This window comes from Nerophis ophidion, linkage group LG18 (assembly GCF_033978795.1).
Source record: "Nerophis ophidion isolate RoL-2023_Sa linkage group LG18, RoL_Noph_v1.0, whole genome shotgun sequence".
Lineage (NCBI taxonomy): Eukaryota > Metazoa > Chordata > Actinopteri > Syngnathiformes > Syngnathidae > Nerophis > Nerophis ophidion.
The window spans coordinates 2,249,367-2,270,603 of record NC_084628.1 but is presented as its reverse complement, the minus strand read 5'-3'; the positions used below and the strand labels follow the sequence as shown (position 1 = coordinate 2,270,603).

The 21,237-nt window shown below is 41.1% G+C and overlaps 1 protein-coding gene across 2 annotated transcripts in view; it reads left to right on the top strand.

Annotated features, from left to right (window-relative positions):
• LOC133537486 (tetratricopeptide repeat protein 12-like) overlaps positions 1–21,237 on the top strand; it is a 69,460-nt gene that overhangs the window by 36,866 nt on the left and 11,357 nt on the right. Inside the window, exons 12-18 of one of the 2 annotated variants that reach the window (XM_061878538.1) lie at positions 1–45; positions 5,198–5,293; positions 9,718–9,781; positions 9,861–9,995; positions 16,176–16,268; positions 16,432–16,494; positions 21,057–21,158. The exon at positions 1–45 is cut by the window's left edge and continues 124 nt beyond it. In XM_061878538.1, the coding sequence (XP_061734522.1) occupies positions 1–45; positions 5,198–5,293; positions 9,718–9,781; positions 9,861–9,995; positions 16,176–16,268; positions 16,432–16,494; positions 21,057–21,158 (598 nt within the window). Of the gene's footprint in view, positions 46–5,197; positions 5,294–9,717; positions 9,782–9,860; positions 9,996–16,175; positions 16,269–16,425; positions 16,495–21,056; positions 21,159–21,237 lie in introns of both variants that reach the window. The other variant, XM_061878537.1, reaches the window with a different exon arrangement.

Sequence of the window (21,237 nt, the reverse complement as noted above, 5' to 3'; positions counted from 1 at the left end):
GGAATATGGCAGACGTCTCGTCGCTGACAACTTGGATGTTCCCCTGTAAGGCATTTTCTAAATGTTTCTATTCAGTATCTTACAAAAGTGAATAGGCCTATTCATAACACCAGCACTGATGGATCTTGGATATCATTCAGAGCAGGGATGGGCAAACTACGGTCTTTGGACCACATCCGGACCATTGGTCTTTTTATTGGCCTGCCAAATGTTGCAACAGAATTAAGCAATGATCAGTTTTGAAAACAGAATTGATACTCGACTTCGACACTACCATGAATTGATTAACGTGGACCCCGACTTAAACAAGTTGAAAAACTTATTCGGGTGTTACCATTTAGTGATCAATTGTACGGATTGATTGATTGATTGATAGATACTTTTATTAGTAGATTGCACAGTTCAGTACATATTCCGTACAATTGACCACTAAATGGTAACACCCCAATACGTTTTTCAACTTGTTTAAGTCGGGGTCCACGTTAATCAATTTATGGTACAAATATATGGTACGAACACATTAAAAGCGTTACTAAAACGGCCTTCTTTCATCTCCGTAATATCGGTAAAATTCACTCCATTCTGTCCACTAAAGACGCTGAGATCATTATCCACGCGTTTGTTACGTCTCGTCTCGACTACTGTAACGTATTATTTTGGGGTCTCCTCATGTCTAGCATTAAAAGATTACAGTTGGTACAAAATGCGGCTGCTAGACTTTTGACAAGAACAAGAAAGTTTGATCACATTACACCTGTACTGTATATACCTTTATATACATATATACATACATTTATACTGTATATACCTTTATATACATATATACATACATATATACCTGTACTGGCTCACCTGCACTGGCTTCCTGTGCACTTAAGATGTGACTTTAAGGTTTTACTACTTACGTATAAAATACTACACGGTCTAGCTCCATCCTATCTTGCCGATTGTATTGTACCATATGTCCCGGCAAGAAATCTGCTTCAAAGGACTCCGGCTTATTAGTGATTCCTAGAGCCCAAAAAAAGTCTGCGGGCTATAGAGCGTTTTCCGTTCGGGCTCCAGTACTCTGGAATGCCCTCCCGGTAACAGTTCGAGATGCTACCTCAGTAGAAGCATTTAAGTCTCACCTTAAAACTCATCTGTATACTCTAGCCTTTAAATAGACCTCCTTTTTAGACCAGTTGATCTGCCGCTTCTTTTCTTTCTCCTATGTCCCCCCCTCCCTTGTGGAGGGGGTCCAGTCCGATAACCATGGATGAAAGTACTGGCTGTCCAGAGTCGAGACCCAGGATGGACCGCTCGTTGGGACCCAGGATGGACCGCTCGCCTGTGTATCGGTTGGGGACATCTCTACGCTGCTGATCCGCTTGAGATGGTTTCCTGTGGACGGGACTCTCGCTGCTGTCTTGGATCCGCTTGAACTGAACTCTCGCGGCTGTGTTGGAGCCACTATGGATTGAACTTTCACAGTATCATGTTAGACCCGCTCCACATCCATTGCTTTCGGTCCCCTAGAGGGGGGGGGGGGGGGTTGCCCACATCTGAGGTCCTCTCCAAGGTTTCTCATAGTCAGCATTGTCACTGGCGTCCCACTGGATGTGAATTCTCCCTGCCCACTGGGTGTGAGTTTTTCCTTGCCCTTTTGTGGGTTCTTCCGAGGATGTTGTAGTCGTAATGATTTGTACAGTCCTTTGAGACATTTGTGATTTGGGGCTATATAAATAAACATTGATTGATTGATTGATATACTATCAACATAATATAGTCATCACACAGGTTAATCATCATAGTATATACATTGAATTATTTACATTATTTACAATCTGGGGGGTGGGATGAGGAGCTTTGGTTGATATCAGAACTTCAGTCATCAACAATTGCATCAACAGAGAAATGTGGACATTGAAACAGTGTAGGTGTGACTTAGTAGGATATGTACAGCCAGCAGAGAACATAGTCAGTTCACATAGCATAAGAACAAGTATATACATTAGAAGTACATTTGATTATTTACATTAGGTTATTTATAATACGGGGACATGGGATGTGAATGGAGGAGGGTATTAGTCAATCAATCAATCAATGTTTATTTATATAGCCCCAAATCACAAATGTCTCAAAGGACTGCACAAATCATTACGACTACGACATCCTCGGAAGAACCCACAAAAGGGCAAGGAAAACTCACACCCAGTGGGCAGGGAGAATTCACATCCAGTGGGACGCCAGTGACAATGCTGACTATGAGAAACCTTGGAGAGGACCTCAGATGTGGGCAACCCCCCCCCCTCTAGGGGACCGAAAGCAATGGATGTCGAGCGGGTCTAACATGATACTGTGAAAGTTCAATCCATAGTGGCTCCAACACAGCCGCGAGAGTTCAGTTCAAGCGGATCCAAGACAGCAGCGAGAGTCCCGTCCACAGGAAACCATCCCAAGTGGAGGCGGATCAAGAGCGTAGAGATGTCCCCAACCGATACAGGCGAGCGGTCCATCCTGGGTCCCGACGAGTGGTCCATCCTGGGTCTCGACTCTGGACAGCCAGTACTTCATCCATGGTCATCGGACCGGACCCCCTCCACAAGGGAGGGGGGGACATAGGAGAAAAAAGAAAAGGAGCGGCAGATTAACTGGTCCAAAAAGGAGGTCTATTTAAAGGCTAGAGTTTACAAATGAGTTTTAAGGTGAGACTTAAATGCTAGTAAAAGGTTGAAGTTGCCTGGAGGTGTTGTTTTAGAGCGGTCAACATTTCAATCAATCTGGCAAAAAAGGGTGATCAAAACCAATGCTCCCACTAAAAGAGAATGTAAGTGTTAACCCTATAGAACCATTTTTCTTTTTCTTTGATGTTCCGTATTTTATTTTTTTAACCTTTTTATAACCAGGAAAGTCCCATTGAGATCAATAATCTGTTTTTCAAGGGAGCAAAGTGGGCAAAGTGTCTTGCCCAAGGCACAACGGCCATTCCAGAAGCTGGAATCGAACTTGCAAACCCTCATGTTGATGACACGACCGCTCTACCATCTGAGCCATGCCAATCTGATATGATATTGTTGCCAAAAGATGTATTATAATTATAATTACTCTTAGTTCTGTTAGTTGAATTAGCTAATCTCAATGAACCCAAAAATACTTTAAAATAAGTATATTCTCACTAATAACAAGTGCACTTTTCTTGGTAGAAAAAAAAGGGACATTTTTGCTCAATATGTTGAAAAATATTCTTAAATGAAGTAAATGCTAGTGCCATTATCTTGACATAATGATATGTGCCCGGCATTACATTTCTTGAAACCAGCAAACTTATACCAAAAAATAATTTATTGTTCTTAATGGAAAGGCGACTGCTTGTTACTTTCAGGGTCTACTAGTTGCTCAAGCAAATCATATTGTCTAAAAATGCATTTTCCCATCGACAACATGACATCATCTTGCCAAGTGCGTGAGGAATATATATGTAAAAATATATATATATATGTGTGTATGTATGTACCGGATTTCCTTGAATTTCCACCAGGGCGCTAATTAATTTAAAACCTCTTCTCACTCCTGCTCTTATCAAAGGCATGCGGTAAAAGTAAGCATGCGCTAATTATTTTAAAACCTCTTCTCACTCCGGCACTTACCTAAGATATGTAGTAAAAATTTTAGTGTGATGTAAGCTTGGAACTTAAATCCCACTGAATAGCTCTTATATATTTTTCCCTTCATGCGATTTCAAATTACCGGTATTGAAATCAGCCTCCTCCATTTTGAAAATGATGACAGGGGAAGTGTCACTCGTGACGTCACGAGTTTGAGCAGGCGGTAATACTAAGCATGCGTTAATTATTTTGGGAAGCGAGTTTGACCCGGCAGTAATTCAAGGCAGGCGCATACTATATGCCCTGCGGCAATTCAAAGAAATACGGTATATATATATATATATATATATATATATATATATATATATATATATATATATATATATATATATATATATATATATATATATATATATGTGTGTGTGTGTGTGTGTGTGTGTGTGTGTGTGTGTGTGTGTGTGTATATATATTATATATATGTATATATATATGTATATATATATATACATATATATATATATGTGTGTGTATATATGTGTACATATGTATGTATATATATATATATGTGTATATATCTATGTATATATACATATATCTGTATGTATGTATGTAAGTATATATATATATATATATATATACATATATATATACATACATACATACAGATATATGTATATAGTATACATATATATGTATGTTATATATATATATATATATATATATATATGTATGTATGTATATATGTGTATATATATACATACATGCGGCAATTCAAGGAAATACGGTATAAATATATATATATATATATATTATATATATATATATATATACACACACACACACACACACACACACACACACAGCCCGGCCTCCAGCCACATTTTTTTTATTGTAATTTCTAATAATTTACCTGAATGTGTATGAACTATTTCTGTTCAAAATTGTTTGAAATGTTAAATGTTTAAATATTAACTGTCAGTTTACTGTACTGTGCCAAATGTACTACTATATGAATATGTATTTTCTCTTGTTTATTTTAGTTTCAAGCATGTTTTACTCTATATAAGTCATCAAATCCCAGCAACAAGCTGTAATATCTTACTGAGACCATTTAGGACCAAAACCCCTTAAAACAAGTAAAACATTCTAACATAAAATCTGCTTAGTGAGAATAATGATCTTATCAGTCAGAAAATAAGCAAATATCACCCTTATTTGAGATATTTAATCTTACTTAGATTTCAGTTTTTGCAGTGTGGATGGTAGCACTATGAATGTTTTCAAACTAAAAGAACAAAATGTGGTTTTGGAAATATGTTTTTCGCTGAATAAAAGAAGCACATATGTGATGCAATCACACTCAATTAAATTGCTTTTGAGCTATACTCCTTTCAACCTGCAGTTTGGGATGATGTACAGTGGTGTATTAACCTGAGTTATAATGCTCACTTTCTTTTTATCTTTGGTATATCTGAGGCACTGCAATTTCCAGTTAATAAGGTGTCATTTGCCGAAATGCTTTATCATTGTTCCTGATTATCTCCTGCCTTTATTTTGCTCTCTTTCCCATCCGTCTTTCCCCCCGCTCCGTTCTTAATCTCCATCTAAAGGTTAACGAGGAGCCTCGTGGCGTGCATCTGGAGGCCAGGACAGCGACGGGAGAACAGAGCGCTTCTCATTTTGCAGAACTTGGCGACGGAGAAAAAGTATCAGTGCCCTGTAACAAACACAAGTCTGCTGACACACTACACAAAGTCTCTTTTTTTGGTCTGGACAAGATAACGCTCTCCTAAAAATCGAGGCTCCGACCCTGCGGCCAGCCTATTATCCGTCAGTCTTTCATATCTATATTAAAAGAAATTTTACAATCCAGCTCCGTCCAGGAAAGGGTCTCAAAACAAATGGAGACGGTGTTATCTTTGATATATCATTGCGCTGCTCGTTTGTTACGTCTCTTGAAAGTAAAACGTGGTTTTAAAACGGTTCCTCTTTCCGAAGCCTCACGAAAACAAACATGAAAGAGTAACTGGGGCTCTTGAACGCAGCGGGAAATAGGGCGACGTGTCAGGCACTGAAATGGGGTGATCAAGTTCACCCCCCTTCTGATGCTCAGAGAGAGTATATTGTATCAAATGTACAACCCCTGTTTCCATATGAGTTGCATAGTAGAGCTTTAACTTGCACTTACAGATGTAGCGAGCAACTGTATTTAGTGGCAGTGGTTTTCTGAACTGTTCCTGAGCCCATGTGGTGATATCCTTTAGAGATTGATGTCGGTTTTTGATACAATGCCGCTTCATAATGTGCCACACATTTTCGATGGGAGACTGGTCTGGACTGCAGGCGGGCAAGGAAAGTACCCGCACGTGCTGAATGTGGCTTGGCATTGTCTTGCTGAAATAAGCAGGGGCGTCCATAAAAAAGAAGACGCCTAGATGGCAGCATATGTTGTTCCAAAACCTGTATGTAGCTTTCAGCATTAATGGTGCCTTCACAGATGTGTAAGTTACCCATGCCTTGGGCACTAATGCACCCCCATACCATCACAGATGCTGGCTTTTGAACTTTGCGTCCCCTTTGGTCCGGATAACACAATGTCGAATATTTCCAAAAACAATTTGAAATGTGGACTCGTCAGACCACAGAACACTTTTCCACTTTGCATCAGTCCATCTTAGATGATCTCGAGCCCAGAGAAGCCGGCAGTGTTTCTGGATGTTGTTGATAAATGGCTTTCGCTTTGCATAGTAGAGCTTTAACTTGCACTTACAGATGTAGCGACCAACTGTATTTAGTGACAGTGGTTTTCTGAAGTGTTCCTGAGCCCATGTGGTGATATCCTTTAGAGATTGATGTCGGTTTTTGATCGAAGGTCACGGTCATTCAATTTTGGTTTCCGGCCTTTCCGCTTACGTGGAGTGATTTCTCCAGATTCTCTGAACCTTTTGATGATATTATGGACCATAGATGTTGAAATCCTTGAATTTCTTGCAATTGCACTTTGAGAAAGGTTGTTCTTAAACTGTTTGACTATTTGCTCACGCAGTTGTGGACAAAGGGGTGTACCTCGACCTAACCCTAACCCTAACCCAGATGCTGGCTTTTGAACTTTGCGTGGATAACAGTCCGGATGGTTCGCTTCCCCTTTGGTCCGGATGACACAATGTTGAATATTTCCAAAAACAATTTGAAATGTGGACTTGTCTCACCACAGAACACTTTTCCACTTTGCATCAAGTCCATCTTAGATGATCTCGGGCCCAGAGAAGCCGGTGGCATTTGTGGATGTTGTTGATAAATGGTTTTTGCTTTGCACAGTAGAGCAGGGGTTGGGAACCTATGGCTCTAGAGCCAGATGTGGCTCTTTTGACGACTGCCTTTGGCTCTCAAATACATCTGAGCTGACATTACTTAACACGATTAGTAATGAATAATTCCGCCAGTAATCGGTGTTAAAAATAACGTTTAACATAAAATACATTCTTATGCATTTTAATCCATCCATCCGTTTCCCACCGCACCTGTTCAATAAGTCACATCAATGGTAAGAAGTCCATCCATCTATTCTCTACCGCTTGTCCCTTTTGGGTCGCGGGGGTTGCTGCAGTCTTGTCTTAGCTGCATTCGGGCAGAAGGCGGTGTACACCCTGGACAAGTCGCCTCCTCATCACAGGGCCAACACAGATAGACAGACAACATTCACACTCACATTCACACACTAGGGACCATTTAGTGTTGCTAAAGAAGTATTTTATTTATGATAGGTTAGCTTCAGAATAAAAATTATATAAAATATAAGACTTATACTCTAAAAATGTAGGTCTTACGTAAAAAATGCATGCATTTATTTGTATTCATTGTTAAAACATATGATACGGATCTCACGGTAATACACTTTAAAAAATTTGGCTTTCATGGCTCTCTCAGCCAAAAAGGTTCCCGACCCCTGCAGTAGAGCTTCAACTTCCACTTACAGATGTAGCGACAAACTATCATGGTTCTTGCCCAAAAAAGGTGGAGTGCCATCTCCGGGTTGGGGAGGAGACCCTGCCCCAAGTGGAGGAGTTCAAGTACCTAGGAGTCTTGTTCACGAGTGAGGGAAGAGTGGATCGTGAGATCGACAGGCGGATCGGTGCGGCGTCTTCAGTAATGCGGAGGTTGTATCGATCCGTTGTGGTGAAGAAGGAGCTGAGCCGGAAGGCAAAGCTCTCAATTTACCGGTCGATCTACGTTCCCATCCTCACCTATGGTCATGAGCTTTGGGTCATGACCGAAAGGACAAGATCACGGGTACAAGCGGCCCAAATGAGTTTGGGTCTCTCCCTTAGAGATAGGGTGAGAAGCTCTGCCATCCGGGAGGAACTCAAAGTAAAGCCGCTGCTCCTCCACATGGAGAGGAGCCAGATGAGGTGGTTCGGGCATCTGGTCAGGATGCCACCCGAACGCCTCCCTAGGGAGGTGTTTAGGGCACGTCCGACCAGTAGGAGGCCACGTTCTGTTGTGTTTATGTTGTGTTACGGTGCGGATGTTCTCCCGAAATGTGTTTGTCGTTCTTGTTTGGTGTGGGTTCACAGTGTGGCACATATTTATAACAGTGTGACCTGTATGGCTGTTGTGTGTGTGAAAGCCGTAGATATTATGTAACTGGGCCGGCATGCAAAAGCGGTGCCTTTAAGGCAGGGGTGCCCACACTTTTTCTGCAGGCGAGCTACTTTTCAATTGACCAACTCGAGGGGATCTACCTCATTTATATATATCATTTATATTTATTTATTTATGAAAGAGACATTTTTGTAAACAAGTTAAATGTGTTTAATGATAATACAAGCATGTGTAACACATATAGATGTCTTTCTTTCACAAAGACAAGAATATAAGTTGGTGTATTACCTGATTCTGATGACTTGCATTGATTGGAATCAGACAGTAATGATGATAACGCCCACATTTTCAAATGGAGGAGAAAAAAAGTTGTCCTTTCTGTACAATACCACATGAAAGTGGTTGGTTTTGGCATCTAATTCATCCAGCTTCCATACACTTTACAAGAAAAACGTCGGCGGCAAATTCCGTAGCTTGCTCGATTGACATTCACGGCACCCGAGGGTCTTGTGAGATGACGCTGGCTGCTGCCAGTTCATTATTATGAAAAAATGACAGAGAAGAAGGCGAGAAACACTTTTTATTTCAACAGACTTTCGCGCCGTCCCTTCCGTCAAAACTCTAAAGGCCGACTGCACATTTCCTATCTTCACAATAAAAGCCCTGCTTCATGCTGCCTGCGCTAACAAAATAAGAGTCTCAGAAAGCTGGCGTGCACAAGTGATGTGCACGCCAGCTTTCTGAGGGATCGCTTGTGCACGCCAGTTTTCCGAGACTCTGTATTTAGTTAGCGCAGGCAGCATGAAGCAGGGCTTTTATTGTGAAGATAGGAAATGTGCAGTCGGCCTTTAGAGTTTTGACGGAAGGTACGGCGCGAGAGTCTGTTGAAATAAAAAGTGTTTCTGGCCTTCCTCTCGGTCATATTTTCATAATAATGATCTTGCAGCAGCCAGCGTCATCTCACAAGACCCTCCGGTACCGTGAATGTCATTTAAGTGACGTCTTGGTGAAGATTGATGATCACTCATTTTTAGGTGTATTTTTTTTAAAAGCCTGGCTGGAGATCGACTGACACACCCCCCGCGGTCCACTGGTAGCTCGCGATCGACGTAATGGGCACCCCTGTTTTAAGGCATTTCCCCAGTATTGTCTGGGTGGAAATCGAGAGAAATACGGGAGAATGGTTGCCCTGGGAGATTTTCGGGAGGGGCACTGACATTTTGTGTGTACCACTCCCTACAGCGGCGTTTTAAAAAGTCATGCATTTTACTTTTTGTAACCCATACCGATAATATCCGATCTTATATTTTAAAGTATTTATCGGCCGATAATATCGGCAGTCCGATATTATCGGACACCTCTATTTACAATGTTACATTTGTTTGTTGCAATACGAGCGCTTAATGTGGCAGCAGCGTGGACAATAAAGATATGCGCACACTCCACCAATCACAGCTCCATTCTTCTTTACCGCACATTACACACTGCATGCAGCAACAAGCATTACATGTGGCTTTGATTTTTGCAGATTCTGCCGGCAGCTAAGGAGTGGACTGATTGACTCTGTTGCCGTGCCACTTACAACAATATTGGTAAGACTTCTAGAGAATGACAATTTGGACACATGCGCTATTTTGTGCGTTAGCATTGTGCTCGTTGTTGACTTTTCAGAGCAACATTGGCGAGGCTGACCGACATGTCGTGCCCACTCTAATATCAGCTGTTGGCGAACTGATTAGAGACGACGTCAACCGTCACGCCCTTGCTCATGATGCGGAGTGTTGGAAGGCCTTCCTGCTTGCCGTTGTTAGTATTATTTCAGTACTGCATGCTACTAACCGCTACCAACTTGTGTTAAGGCTTTTTGATACCATTGGGTTGAATCCTCATGTACAAACCCCGTTTCCATATAACTTGGGAAATTGTGTTAGATGTAAATATAAACGGAATACAAGGGGCGGCATAGCTCGGTTGGTAGAGTGGCCGTGTCAGCAACTTGAGGGTTGCAGGTTCGATTCCCGCTTCCGCCATCCTAGTTACTACCGTTGTGTCCTTGGGCAAGACACTTTACCCACCTGCTCCCAGTGCCACCCACACTGCTTTAAATGTAACTTAGATATTGGGTTTCACAATGTAAAGTGCTTTGAGTCACTTGAGAAAAGCGCTATATAAATATAATTCACTTCACTTCACATTTTCAACCCATATTCAGTTGAATGCGCTACAAAGACAAGATTTGCAAAAAAAAAAAATATCAATCAATCAATGTTTATTTATATAGCCCCAAATCACAAATGTCTCAAAGGACTGCACAAATCATTACGACTACAACATCCTCGGAAGAACCCACAAAAGGGCAAGGAAAACTCACAGCCAGTGGGCAGGGAGAATTCACATCCAGTGGGACGCCAGTGACAATGCTGACTATGAGAAACCTTGGAGAGGACCTCAGATGTGGGCAACCCCCCCCCTCCCCCCCCCCCCCCCCCCCCCCTCTAGGGACCGAAAGCAATGGATGTCGAGCGGGTCTAACATGATACTGTGAAAGTTCAATCCATAGTGGCTCCAACACAGCCGCGAGAGTTCTGTTCAAGCGGATCCAAGACAGCAGCGAGAGTCCCGTCCACAGGAAACCATCTCAAGCGGAGGCGGATCAGCAGCGTAGAGATGTCCCCAACTGATACAGGCGAGCGGTCCATCCTGGGTCTCGACTCTGGACAGCCAGTACTTCATCCATGGTCATCGGACCAGACCCCCTCCACAAGGGAGGGGGGGACATAGGAGAAAAAAGAAAAGAAGCGGCAGATCAACTGGTCTAAAAAGGAGGTCTATTTAAAGGCTAGAATATACAGATGAGTTTTAAGGTGAGACTTAAATGCTTCTACTGAGGTAGCATCTCCAACTGTTACCGGGAGGGCATTTTCACTGGGTGTGAGTTTTCCTTGCCCTTTTGTGGGTTCTTCCGAGGATGTTGTAGTCGTAATGATTTGTGCAGTCCTTTGAGACATTTGTGATTTGGGGCTATATAAATAAACATTGATTGATTTATATATATTTTTTTGCAAATCTTGTCTTAGTAGTGCATTCAACTGAATATGGGTTGAAAATGATTTGTGGGGCGGCATAGCTCGGTTGGTAGAGTGGCCGTGCCAGCAACTCAAAGGGTTGCAGGTTCGATTCCCGCTTCCGCCATCCTAGCCACTGCCGTTGTGTCCTTGGGCAAGACCCTTTACCCACGTGCTGCCAGTACCACCCACACTGGTTTAAATGTAACTTAGATATTGGGTTTCACTATGTAAAGTGCTTTGAGTCACTAGAGAAAAGCGCTATATAAATATAATTCACTTCACTTCACTTCCAGAGTACTGGAGCCTGAACGGAAAACGCAGACTTTTTTTGGGCTCTAGGAATCACTAATAAGCCGGAGTCTTTTGAACGCAGATTTCTTGCCGGGACATATGGTATAAATAAAGTTTATCAGTTAGAACATCAATAATAATAATAATAATAATAATATCATGAATTAGATTTATATTGCGCTTTTCTATTGTTAGATACTCAAAGCGCTCACAGTGAAGTGGGAAGCCATCATTCATTCACACGATGGTGGTGGTAAGCTACATCAGTACCCACAGCTGCCCTGGGGTAGACTGACGGAAGCGTGGCTGCCAGTTTGCACCTACGGCCCCTCCGACCACCACCAATCATTCATTCATCATTCATTCACCAGTGTGAGCGGCACAGGGGGCAAAGGGTGAAGTGTCCTGCCCATGGACACAATGGCAGCGATTTGGATGTCAATAGGCTGGGAGCGAACCTGCAAACCTCAGGTCTTTGGCACGGCCGCTCTACCCACTACGCCATGCCACCGTATTTCCTTGAATTAATTTAAAACCTCTTCTCACTCCGGCGCTTATCAAAGGCATGCAGTAAAAATTTGAGTGTGATGTAAGGATACCATCATGAAAAGCACATTTAATTTTTTAAAAAAAAGTTATTATGGTCTTACCTTTACTTATAAATGAAGTCCATGCACAGCTCCTTCTGATCAAAAGCATCGATAACTTGTTTACAGAAGTCTTCCTTATCTTTCTTCAGTTTTAAAAGTCTCTCTGTCTCCATGGAGATCTTCCTTTATTACCTCCTGCTTCCATTGAAAGTCCAGTTTAGAAAACTGCTATTAGACCGCTGCTATCAGTTAGCTCGGCTCCTCACGTGCGGGCGACGACAGGGCGGTATAGCTCAGTTGGTAGAGCGGCCGTGCCAGCAACTTGAGGGTTGCAGGTTCGATCCCCGCTTACACCCTCCTAGTCACTGCCGTTGTGTCCTTGGGCAAGACACTTTACCCACCTGCTCCCAGTGCCACCCACACTGCTTTAAATGTAACTTAGATATTGGGTTTCACTATGTAAAGCACTTTGAGTCACTAGAGAAAAAGCGCTGTATAAATATAATTGACTTCACAATTATCCTCGTGTAACTCCCCCTCCCGTTCTGCTCCAAGGGTGTTCTCTTTATCCCACCGCTGCCACCATGAAGTGTTATTGTATAAATAGTACACTGGGTATTTTTGACTGGAACATGCTTTATTTCAGCCCAGTTGTTTACATAGCCTGCATAGAAGTAGCGGTGTTACATCCTAAAAGGTCCGTTGTGCACCCCACACGTCATATCCGTTCCCAGCACATATCACGTCACTCGTTGTCACTTCTTCTGCAGCCGTGTAGTCGCAAGAAGGATCACTAGCGCCCTCTCCCACCAGGAAGCGGGAGTCATTTAATGACTCATTTTTGACACACGTAGCTACGGTGTATTAATCAATCAATCAATCAATGATTATTTATATAGCCCTAAACCACTAGTGTCTCAAAGGGCTGCACAAACCACAACGACATCCTCGGTAGGCCCACATAAGGGCAAGGAAAACTCACACCCACATGATATATGATAACATGAAGGTGTTATATGAAATGATATGATAACATGGTGATATGATGTAATATGATAACATGAAGGTGATATCACATGATATGATATGATAACATGAAGTTGATATGATTTATGACAGGGGTCACCAACGCGGTGCCCGTAAGGACCAGATGAGTCGCCCGTTGGCCTGTTCTAAAAATAGCTCAAATAGCAGCACTTACCAGTGAGCTGCCTCTATTTTTTAAATTGTATTTATTTTATTTATTTATTTTATTTATTTTTTATTCTAAGAGAGACAAAACTCAAAATAGAATTTGAAAATCCAAGAAAATATTTAAAAGACTTGGTCTTCACTTGTTTAAATAAATTCATTTATTTGTTTTTACTTTGCTTCTTATAACTTTCAGAAAGACAATTTTAGAGTAAAAATACAACCTTAAAAATGATTTTAGGATTTTTAAACACATATACCTTTTTACCTTTTTACATTCCTTCCTCTTCTTTCCTGACAATTTAAATCAATGTTCAAGTATTTTTTTTTTATTGTAAAGAATAATAAATACATTTTAATTTTTTTTCTTCACTTTAGCTTTTGTTTTTTCGACGACGAATATTTGTGAAATATTTCTTCAAACTTACTATGATTAAAATAAAATAAAAATATTCTGGCGAATCTATAAAATCTGTAGAATCAAATTTAAATCTTATTTCAAAGTCTTTTGAATTTAATTTAACATTTTTGTTCTGGAAAATCTAGAAGAAATAATGATTTGTCTTTGTGAGAAATATAGCTTGGTCCAATTTCTTATATATTCTAACAAAATGCAGATTGGATTTTAACCTATTTAAAACATGTCATCAAAATTCTAAAATTAATCTTAATCATGAAAAATTACTAATGATGTTCCATAAATTATTTTTTTAATTTTTTCAAAAAGATTCGAATTAGCTAGTTTTTCTCTTTTTTTTTTTTCGGTAGAATTTTGAATTTTAAAGAGTCGAAATTGAAGATAAATAAAACATAGCTGCTTACTGTTCTTTTTTAGCTTGGACCTTAAATCCTACTGAATAGCTCTTAATCTTCTTCCTTTTATGCGATTTCAAATGATTGAAATCAGCCTCTTCCATTTTGAAAAAGATGACAGGGGAATTGTCACTCGTGACGTCACGAGTTTGACCCGGCGGTAATACTAAACATGCGCTAATTATTTTGGGAAGCGAGTTTGACCCGGCGGTAATACTAAACATGCGCTAATTATTTTGGGAAGCGAGTTTGACCCGGCAGAGATGTCCCCAGCCGATACACAGGCAAGCAGTACATGGCCACCGGATCGGAACGGACCCCCTCCACAAGGGAGGGGGGGACATAGGAGAAATAGAAAAGAAACGGCAGATCAACTGGTCTAAAAAAGGAGTCTATTTAAAGGCTAGAGTATACAAATGAGTTTTAAGGTGAGACTTAAATGCTTCTACTGAGGTGGCATCTCGAACTGTTACCGGGAGGGCATTCCAGAGTACTGGAGCCCGAAATGAAAACGCTCTATAGCCCGCAGACTTTTTTTCGGGCTTTGGGAATCACTAATAAGCCGGAGTCCTTTGAAGGCAGATTTCTTGCCGGGACATATGGTACAATACAATCGGCAAGATAGGATGGAGCTAGACCGTGTAGTATTTTATACGTAAGTAGTAAAACCTTAAAGTCACATCTTAAGTGCACAGGAAGCCAGTGCAGGTGAGCCAGTACAGGTATATATGTATGTATATATGTATATAAAGGTATATACAGTATATATGTATGTATATATGTATATAAAGGTATATACAGTACAGGTGTAATGTGATCAAACTTTCTTGTTCTTGTCAAAAGTCTAGCAGCCGCATTTTGTTCCAACTGTAATCTTTTAATGCTAGACATGGGGAGACCCGAAAATAATACGTTACAGTAATCGAGACGAGACATAACAAACGCATGGATAATGATCTCAGCGTCTTTAGTGGACAAAATGGAGCGAATTTTAGCGATATTACGGAGATGAAAGAAGGCTGTTTTAGTAACGCTTTTAATGTGTGTCTCAAAGGAGAGAGTTGGGTCGAAGATAATACCCAGATTCTTTACCGTGTCGCCTTGTTTAATTATTTGGTTGTCAAATGTTAGAGTTGTATTATTAAATAGAAGTCGGTGTCTAGCAGGACCGATAATCAGCATTTCCGTTTTTTTGGCGTTGAGTTGCAAAAAGTTAGCGGACATCCATTGTTTAATTTCATTAAGACACGCCTCCAGCTGACTACAATCCGGCGTGTTGGTCAGCTTTAGGGGAATGTAGAGTTGGGTGTCATCAGCATAACAGTGAAAGCTAACACCGTATTTGCGTATGACGTCACCTAGCGGCAGCATGTAGATGCTGAAGAGTGTGGCCATGTACTGCTTGCCTGTGTATCGGCTGGGGACATCTCTGCGCTGCTGATCCGCCTCCGCTTGGGATGGTTTCCTGCTGGCTCCGCTGTGACCGGGACTCTCGCTGCTGTGTTGGATCCGCTTTGGACTGGACTCTCGCGACCATGTTGGATCCATTATGGATTGAACTTTCACAGTATCATGTTAGACCCGCTCGACATCCATTGCTTTCCTCCTCTCCAAGGTTCTCATAGTCATCATTGTCACCGACGTCCCACTGGGTGTGAGTTTTTCCTTGCCCTTATGTGGGCCTACCGAGGATGTTATAGTGGTTTGTGCAGCCCTTTGAGACACTAGTGATTTAGGGCTATAGAAGTAAACATTGATTGATTGATATACCCGGCGGCAATTCAAGGAAATACGGTATGTTGTCTTTGTAGCATATTCAATTGAATATGGGTTGAAAATTATTTGCAAATTCTGTTTATATTTACATCTAACACAATTTCCCAACCTCATATAGAAACAGGCTTCTTAAGTTCCCTTTAAAGACTAACCTTCACTTGACCAAATGTCCAGTTTATTCTTACTAGTTACCTCAAGTGCCGATTCTTGCTGTTTTGTTTGCTGGTTGTATAAATCCACGTGAACTCTCCTTGCAGAAGCAATGCATGTCTTGCAGCTTTAAGGAGATTCTTTACGCCCTGCTTGGATTGATCATCAACCTTTCTACTCTTACCTCACCTGTCATTCAGGTGAGTCACGTTGTTGCACTGTTGAAAAGTCACCCCCTTTTGTAAGGGACATTCAATATACTGTATAGTGGACACATGTTGAGGTGCGTTGTGCTGTTATTTCACATATGAAGAGCTGAGATGTTTGTTACAAGCAGTCTTATTTTTATCTTGGTAGGAACAGGCGGTCCACCTGTGTGGCTGCTGCCTGGACCTGCTGAAGGATGACCACGGCGGCCTCGTAACCGTGAGACATTTTTTTTATAGCCCCCACTAAAACACTCATTAGAGTTGAATTGGAAGGACCAAAACCCAGTAGGTTTATTTTATGTTTCTTAGAGGTGATTAATGTCTGATTAAAAGTTCAAACTGGGCTTCACGGTGGGAGAGGGGTTAGTGCGTCTGCCTCACAATACGAAGGTCTTGCAGTCCTGGGTTCAAATCCAGGCTGGGGATCTTTCTGTGTGGAGTTTGCATGTTCTCCCCGTGACTGCGTGGGTTCCCTCCGGGTACTCCGGCTTCCTCCCACCTCCAAAGACATGCACCTGGGGATAGGCCCCTCCCACCTCCAAAGACATGCACCTGGGGATAGGCCCCTCCCACCTCCAAAGACATGCACCTGGGGATAGGCCCCTCCCACCTCCAAAGACATGCACCTGGGGATAGGCCCCTCCCACCTCCAAAGACATACACCTGGGGATAGGTTGATTGGCAACACTAAATGGTCCCTAGTGTGTGAATGGTGTCTGTCTATCTGTGTTGGCCCTGTGATGAGGTGGCGACTTGTCCAGGGTGTACCCCGCCTTCCGCCCGATTGTAGCTGAGATAGGCGCCAGCGCCCCCCGCGACCCCGAAAGGGAATAAGCGGTAGAAAATGGATGGATGCATAAAAGTTCAAACTGCATTCTTCAATATTCAGGGGATCTTCCATAACAGACCTGGGCAAATTAAGGCCCAGGGGCCACATGCGGCCCGCTGAGCTTTTCTATCTGGCCCGCCGGTCATTCCCCCAAAATTTTTTTTAGATCTTTAAAGGGGACCATTATCACCAAATCTATGCAAGCGTCAATATATACCTTGATGTTGCAGAAAAAGACCATGTATTTTTTTAACCGATTTCCAAACTCAAAATGGGTGAATTTTGGCAAATTAAACGCCTTTCTGTTTATCGCTCTTTTAGCGATGACGTCAGAACGTGACGTCATCGAGGTAACACAACCGCCATATTCATTTTCACATTACAAACACCGGGTTTCTTGCTCTGTTATTTTCCTTTTTTTCGACTATTTTTTGGAACTTTGCCTCGTGGGTGTGTTGTCGGAGGGTGTAACAACACTAACAGGGAGGGATTCAAGTTGCACCACTGGCAAGAAATCTGCCGCCAGACCCCCATTGAATGTCTCCACATTTGACCGGCAGTGCTAAGACAGACATGGCACAGAGATGTATGGATAACCTGCAGATGCATTTGCAACGATTAAGTCAACAAAATCACAAAGGTGAGTTTTGTTGATGTTGTTGACTTATGTGCTAATCAGACATATTTGGTCGCAGCATGACTGCCAGCTAATCGATGCTAACATGCAACACTAATCGATGCTAACATGCTATTTACGCTAGCTGTATGTACATTTGAAACTAGATACCCACATTTAATGCGAAACAAACACTTACCAATCGACGGATTTAACTTGCTCCAGTGTCACAAGATGCGAAAGTCCTGATCGTTTGGTCCGCACATTTTACCGGCGATGCTAATAAGGCAGCCATGCTATGGGCCACTTCATTAAGTACACCCACGCTATGGCCGAATAGCGTTAATAGCTTCAATTTCTTCTTCAATTTCGTTTTCGCTATCTGCCTCCATACTCCAACCATCTGTTTCAATACATGCGGAATCTGTTGAATCGCTTAAACCGCTGAAATCCGAGTCTGAATCCGAGCTAATGTCGCTATATCTTGCTGTGGTAACCGCCATGTTGTTTGTATTGGCAGCACTGTGTGACGTCACAGGGAAATGGATAGTGGTTTCGAAGATAGCGAAAATAAGGCACTTTAAAGCTTTATTTAGGGATATTCCGGGACCGGTAAAATTTTGAAAAAAAATACAACAAGCCACTGGGAACTTATTTTTATTGTTTTTAACCCTTTTGAAATTGTGATAATGTTCCCCTTTAAGATGGAAACTGTAGCTGCCATTATGATGTGCAGTCATGTTTTTAACGACCGTAAGTCTTCAACTATACCAGGGGTCGGGAACCTTTTCGGTAGGGTACACCCTGGACAAGTCGCCACCTCATCACATAATATATATATATATATATATATATATATATATATATATATATATATATATATATATATATATGTATATATATATATATGTTTTTTTTTGTTTTATTAGCCAAGTTTGTTCCCCGCCTTGTGCGCGCCTTTTGTTTGCATTTTTTTCATAGTGGTGAATTAAATCATGTCTTTACCTTCACGCCGGTCCAAGTTCCTTTGCATTCCGGGAAAACAAACAACATTATAGTCCACGTTTTGACTACCGCCAACTAAAGAAATCACTTTGTTACACACTCTACATACTGAAACTGTACTTTTTCAAGGTCGCCCCTGTTTATTTCAGTAAGACAACGCCAAGCCATATTCTGCACGTGTTACAACAGCGTTGTCAGGCTTTCTCCTGACAGTTTTTCTATGTTTTAGTTTTTTCCTCTGCATTTGTCTGTTTCCTCTGTGCTTAGTATTTCCTGTCCTTAGTACCTGTCTAGTGCTCTTATTTTGGTTTAGCTTCCTGTTTGTCTCCCTGTGTCCTGTTTTCACTCAGCTGCGGCTGATTGGCATCTGGTCACACCTGATGTCAATCGGCCAGCTCCTATTTTACCTGCTTTGTTCCTCCAGTCACTGCTGGATCATTGTATTGTCGTTGCCACATATCACTCTTGTCATGCTACGTGTCGTTTTGTTACAGCTACTACCTGTCATGCTACATTTTGTCCTGGTCGTCGTAGCGGTAACCTGTTTCTGTTAGCATTAGTTATTTCCAGTTTTTCTGTTTGCTATCCACTAGCTTCCATGCTAAAGTTCCTGTTTGTTTTCTAGCTTCCAGTGCTAGCTCCCTTAGTTTGTCATTCCGCCCACGTGCGTGCTTTTTGTTTGTTCTTGTTCTATTATTTATATTAAATAATGTCTTCATATCCAATGCCTGCCGCCATCTCTGCATCTTAGGGTTCGACAACAAATAACTCTGACAAGCGTGGCTTCGTAGTAAAAGACTGCGGGTACTAGACAGGCCTGCCTGTACTCCAGACCTGTCTGCCGTTAAAAATGTGTGACGCATTATGAGCCCTAAAATAAGACCCCGGACTGTTGGACAACTTAAGCCAGAGGTGTCCAAAGTGCGGCTGGGGGCCATTTGCGGCCCGCAGCTAATTGTTTACCGGCCCGCCACACATTCTGGAAATGCTATTCCAAAGATAAAAAAGAACATTAAAAATATTGGAATGAGGTAAAATGTAATGAGAAAAAGTTGCAATGTTGACACAAAGCTGCCATGCAGGCTGTTTTTTTTTCTTTTGTCTTTATTTTGCCATGTAAAAACATCTTTACCATAAATTGATTAACGTGGACCCCGACTTAAACAAGTTGAAAAACGTATTCGGGTGTTACCATTTAGTGGTCAATTGTACGGAATATGTACTGTACTGTGCAATCTACTAATTAAAAGTTTCAATCAATCAATTATTTATTTATTTTTTTTTTTGCCATTGCTCAAAAAAAAAATAATGCCAAAAAAATCCATGTTATAATGAATTATTTTCAAAGTTCCAATTAGTTCAAATATTTAATTTAAAAATGTTGTATGTGGTAAATATTGCATATATTGTGCCAGTTGCCATATAAAAACAAAGTTTTCTTTGACAAAAGAGCATTAAAAAAAAAAAAAAATAGTTAAAACGTAAAATCGACAGATATATTTGAAATTGTTCTCATAACTTAAGTATTGAAAGTAATTAAAAAAAAACCCTAATAAAAATGTATCACTTTCTGAGTGGGGCACCTTTTGTATTCCAAAAATATTTAGTGGTATTTTATTTATCTTTTCACTGTGATTACTCAAAAATATAAAATAATTAAAATCAATGGTGTCCTGCATTATTGATCTTTTAGGGCTCTAATTACGAAATACTGCATATTTCAGTTTTACTATTAAAAAAACAATGCTGTTTTTGACAGAAAAGCCACAAAACCTTTTTTTTTTTCAAAAGTTGATATAGAGATTTACTGTAAGCGTTAAATAAAAAATAACAATAAAAATTTGACTTCTTTTTAACATGTAAATAACTGAGAACCTTTACGGTCCCCGGGACTCCTAAAGGTAAAATACATTTAAAAAATACATATTTGTTATGGTTTGAAAATGAAAAATATCAAAATAGCCCCTGCATTTTAATTTTTCCGTGTGCGGCCCTCAGTGGAAAAAGTTTGGACACCCATGACTTTAAGCTGTATGTCAAGCAAGAATGGGATAGAAGTCCACCTGAAAAGTTTAAAACATTGGTCTCCTCGGTTCCCAGACGTTTACTAAGTGTTGTTAAAAGGAAAGATTGTTCAGATATTTCACATCAGTTGTGGGTGACACTACAAATTTGGGTAACGATCCAATACCAAGTAGTTCTACGATAGTGTTTCCCTCCCGCCAATTAAAGAAATCACTTCTTTATACACTCTAATTTCTTTTCCTTTGGCCTATTCCTTGAACAGCTATTGTCTCGCTAATGCCTGTGTTTTTCCTTGTCCTGCCAGAGAGCTTTGGGTGTGTTGAGCACCGTCCTCCCACAGTCCTCCGAGGCTGTCAATCATGTGGTTCAGGGACGTGTGGTAAAGACTGTGCGGCGACTGCTGAAGGTACTCCACTCTGCACAGTTTATTGTGACATATTGCATGCCTAAGGTGGTAGGTACAGTACTTGAACTGCACTCAACAC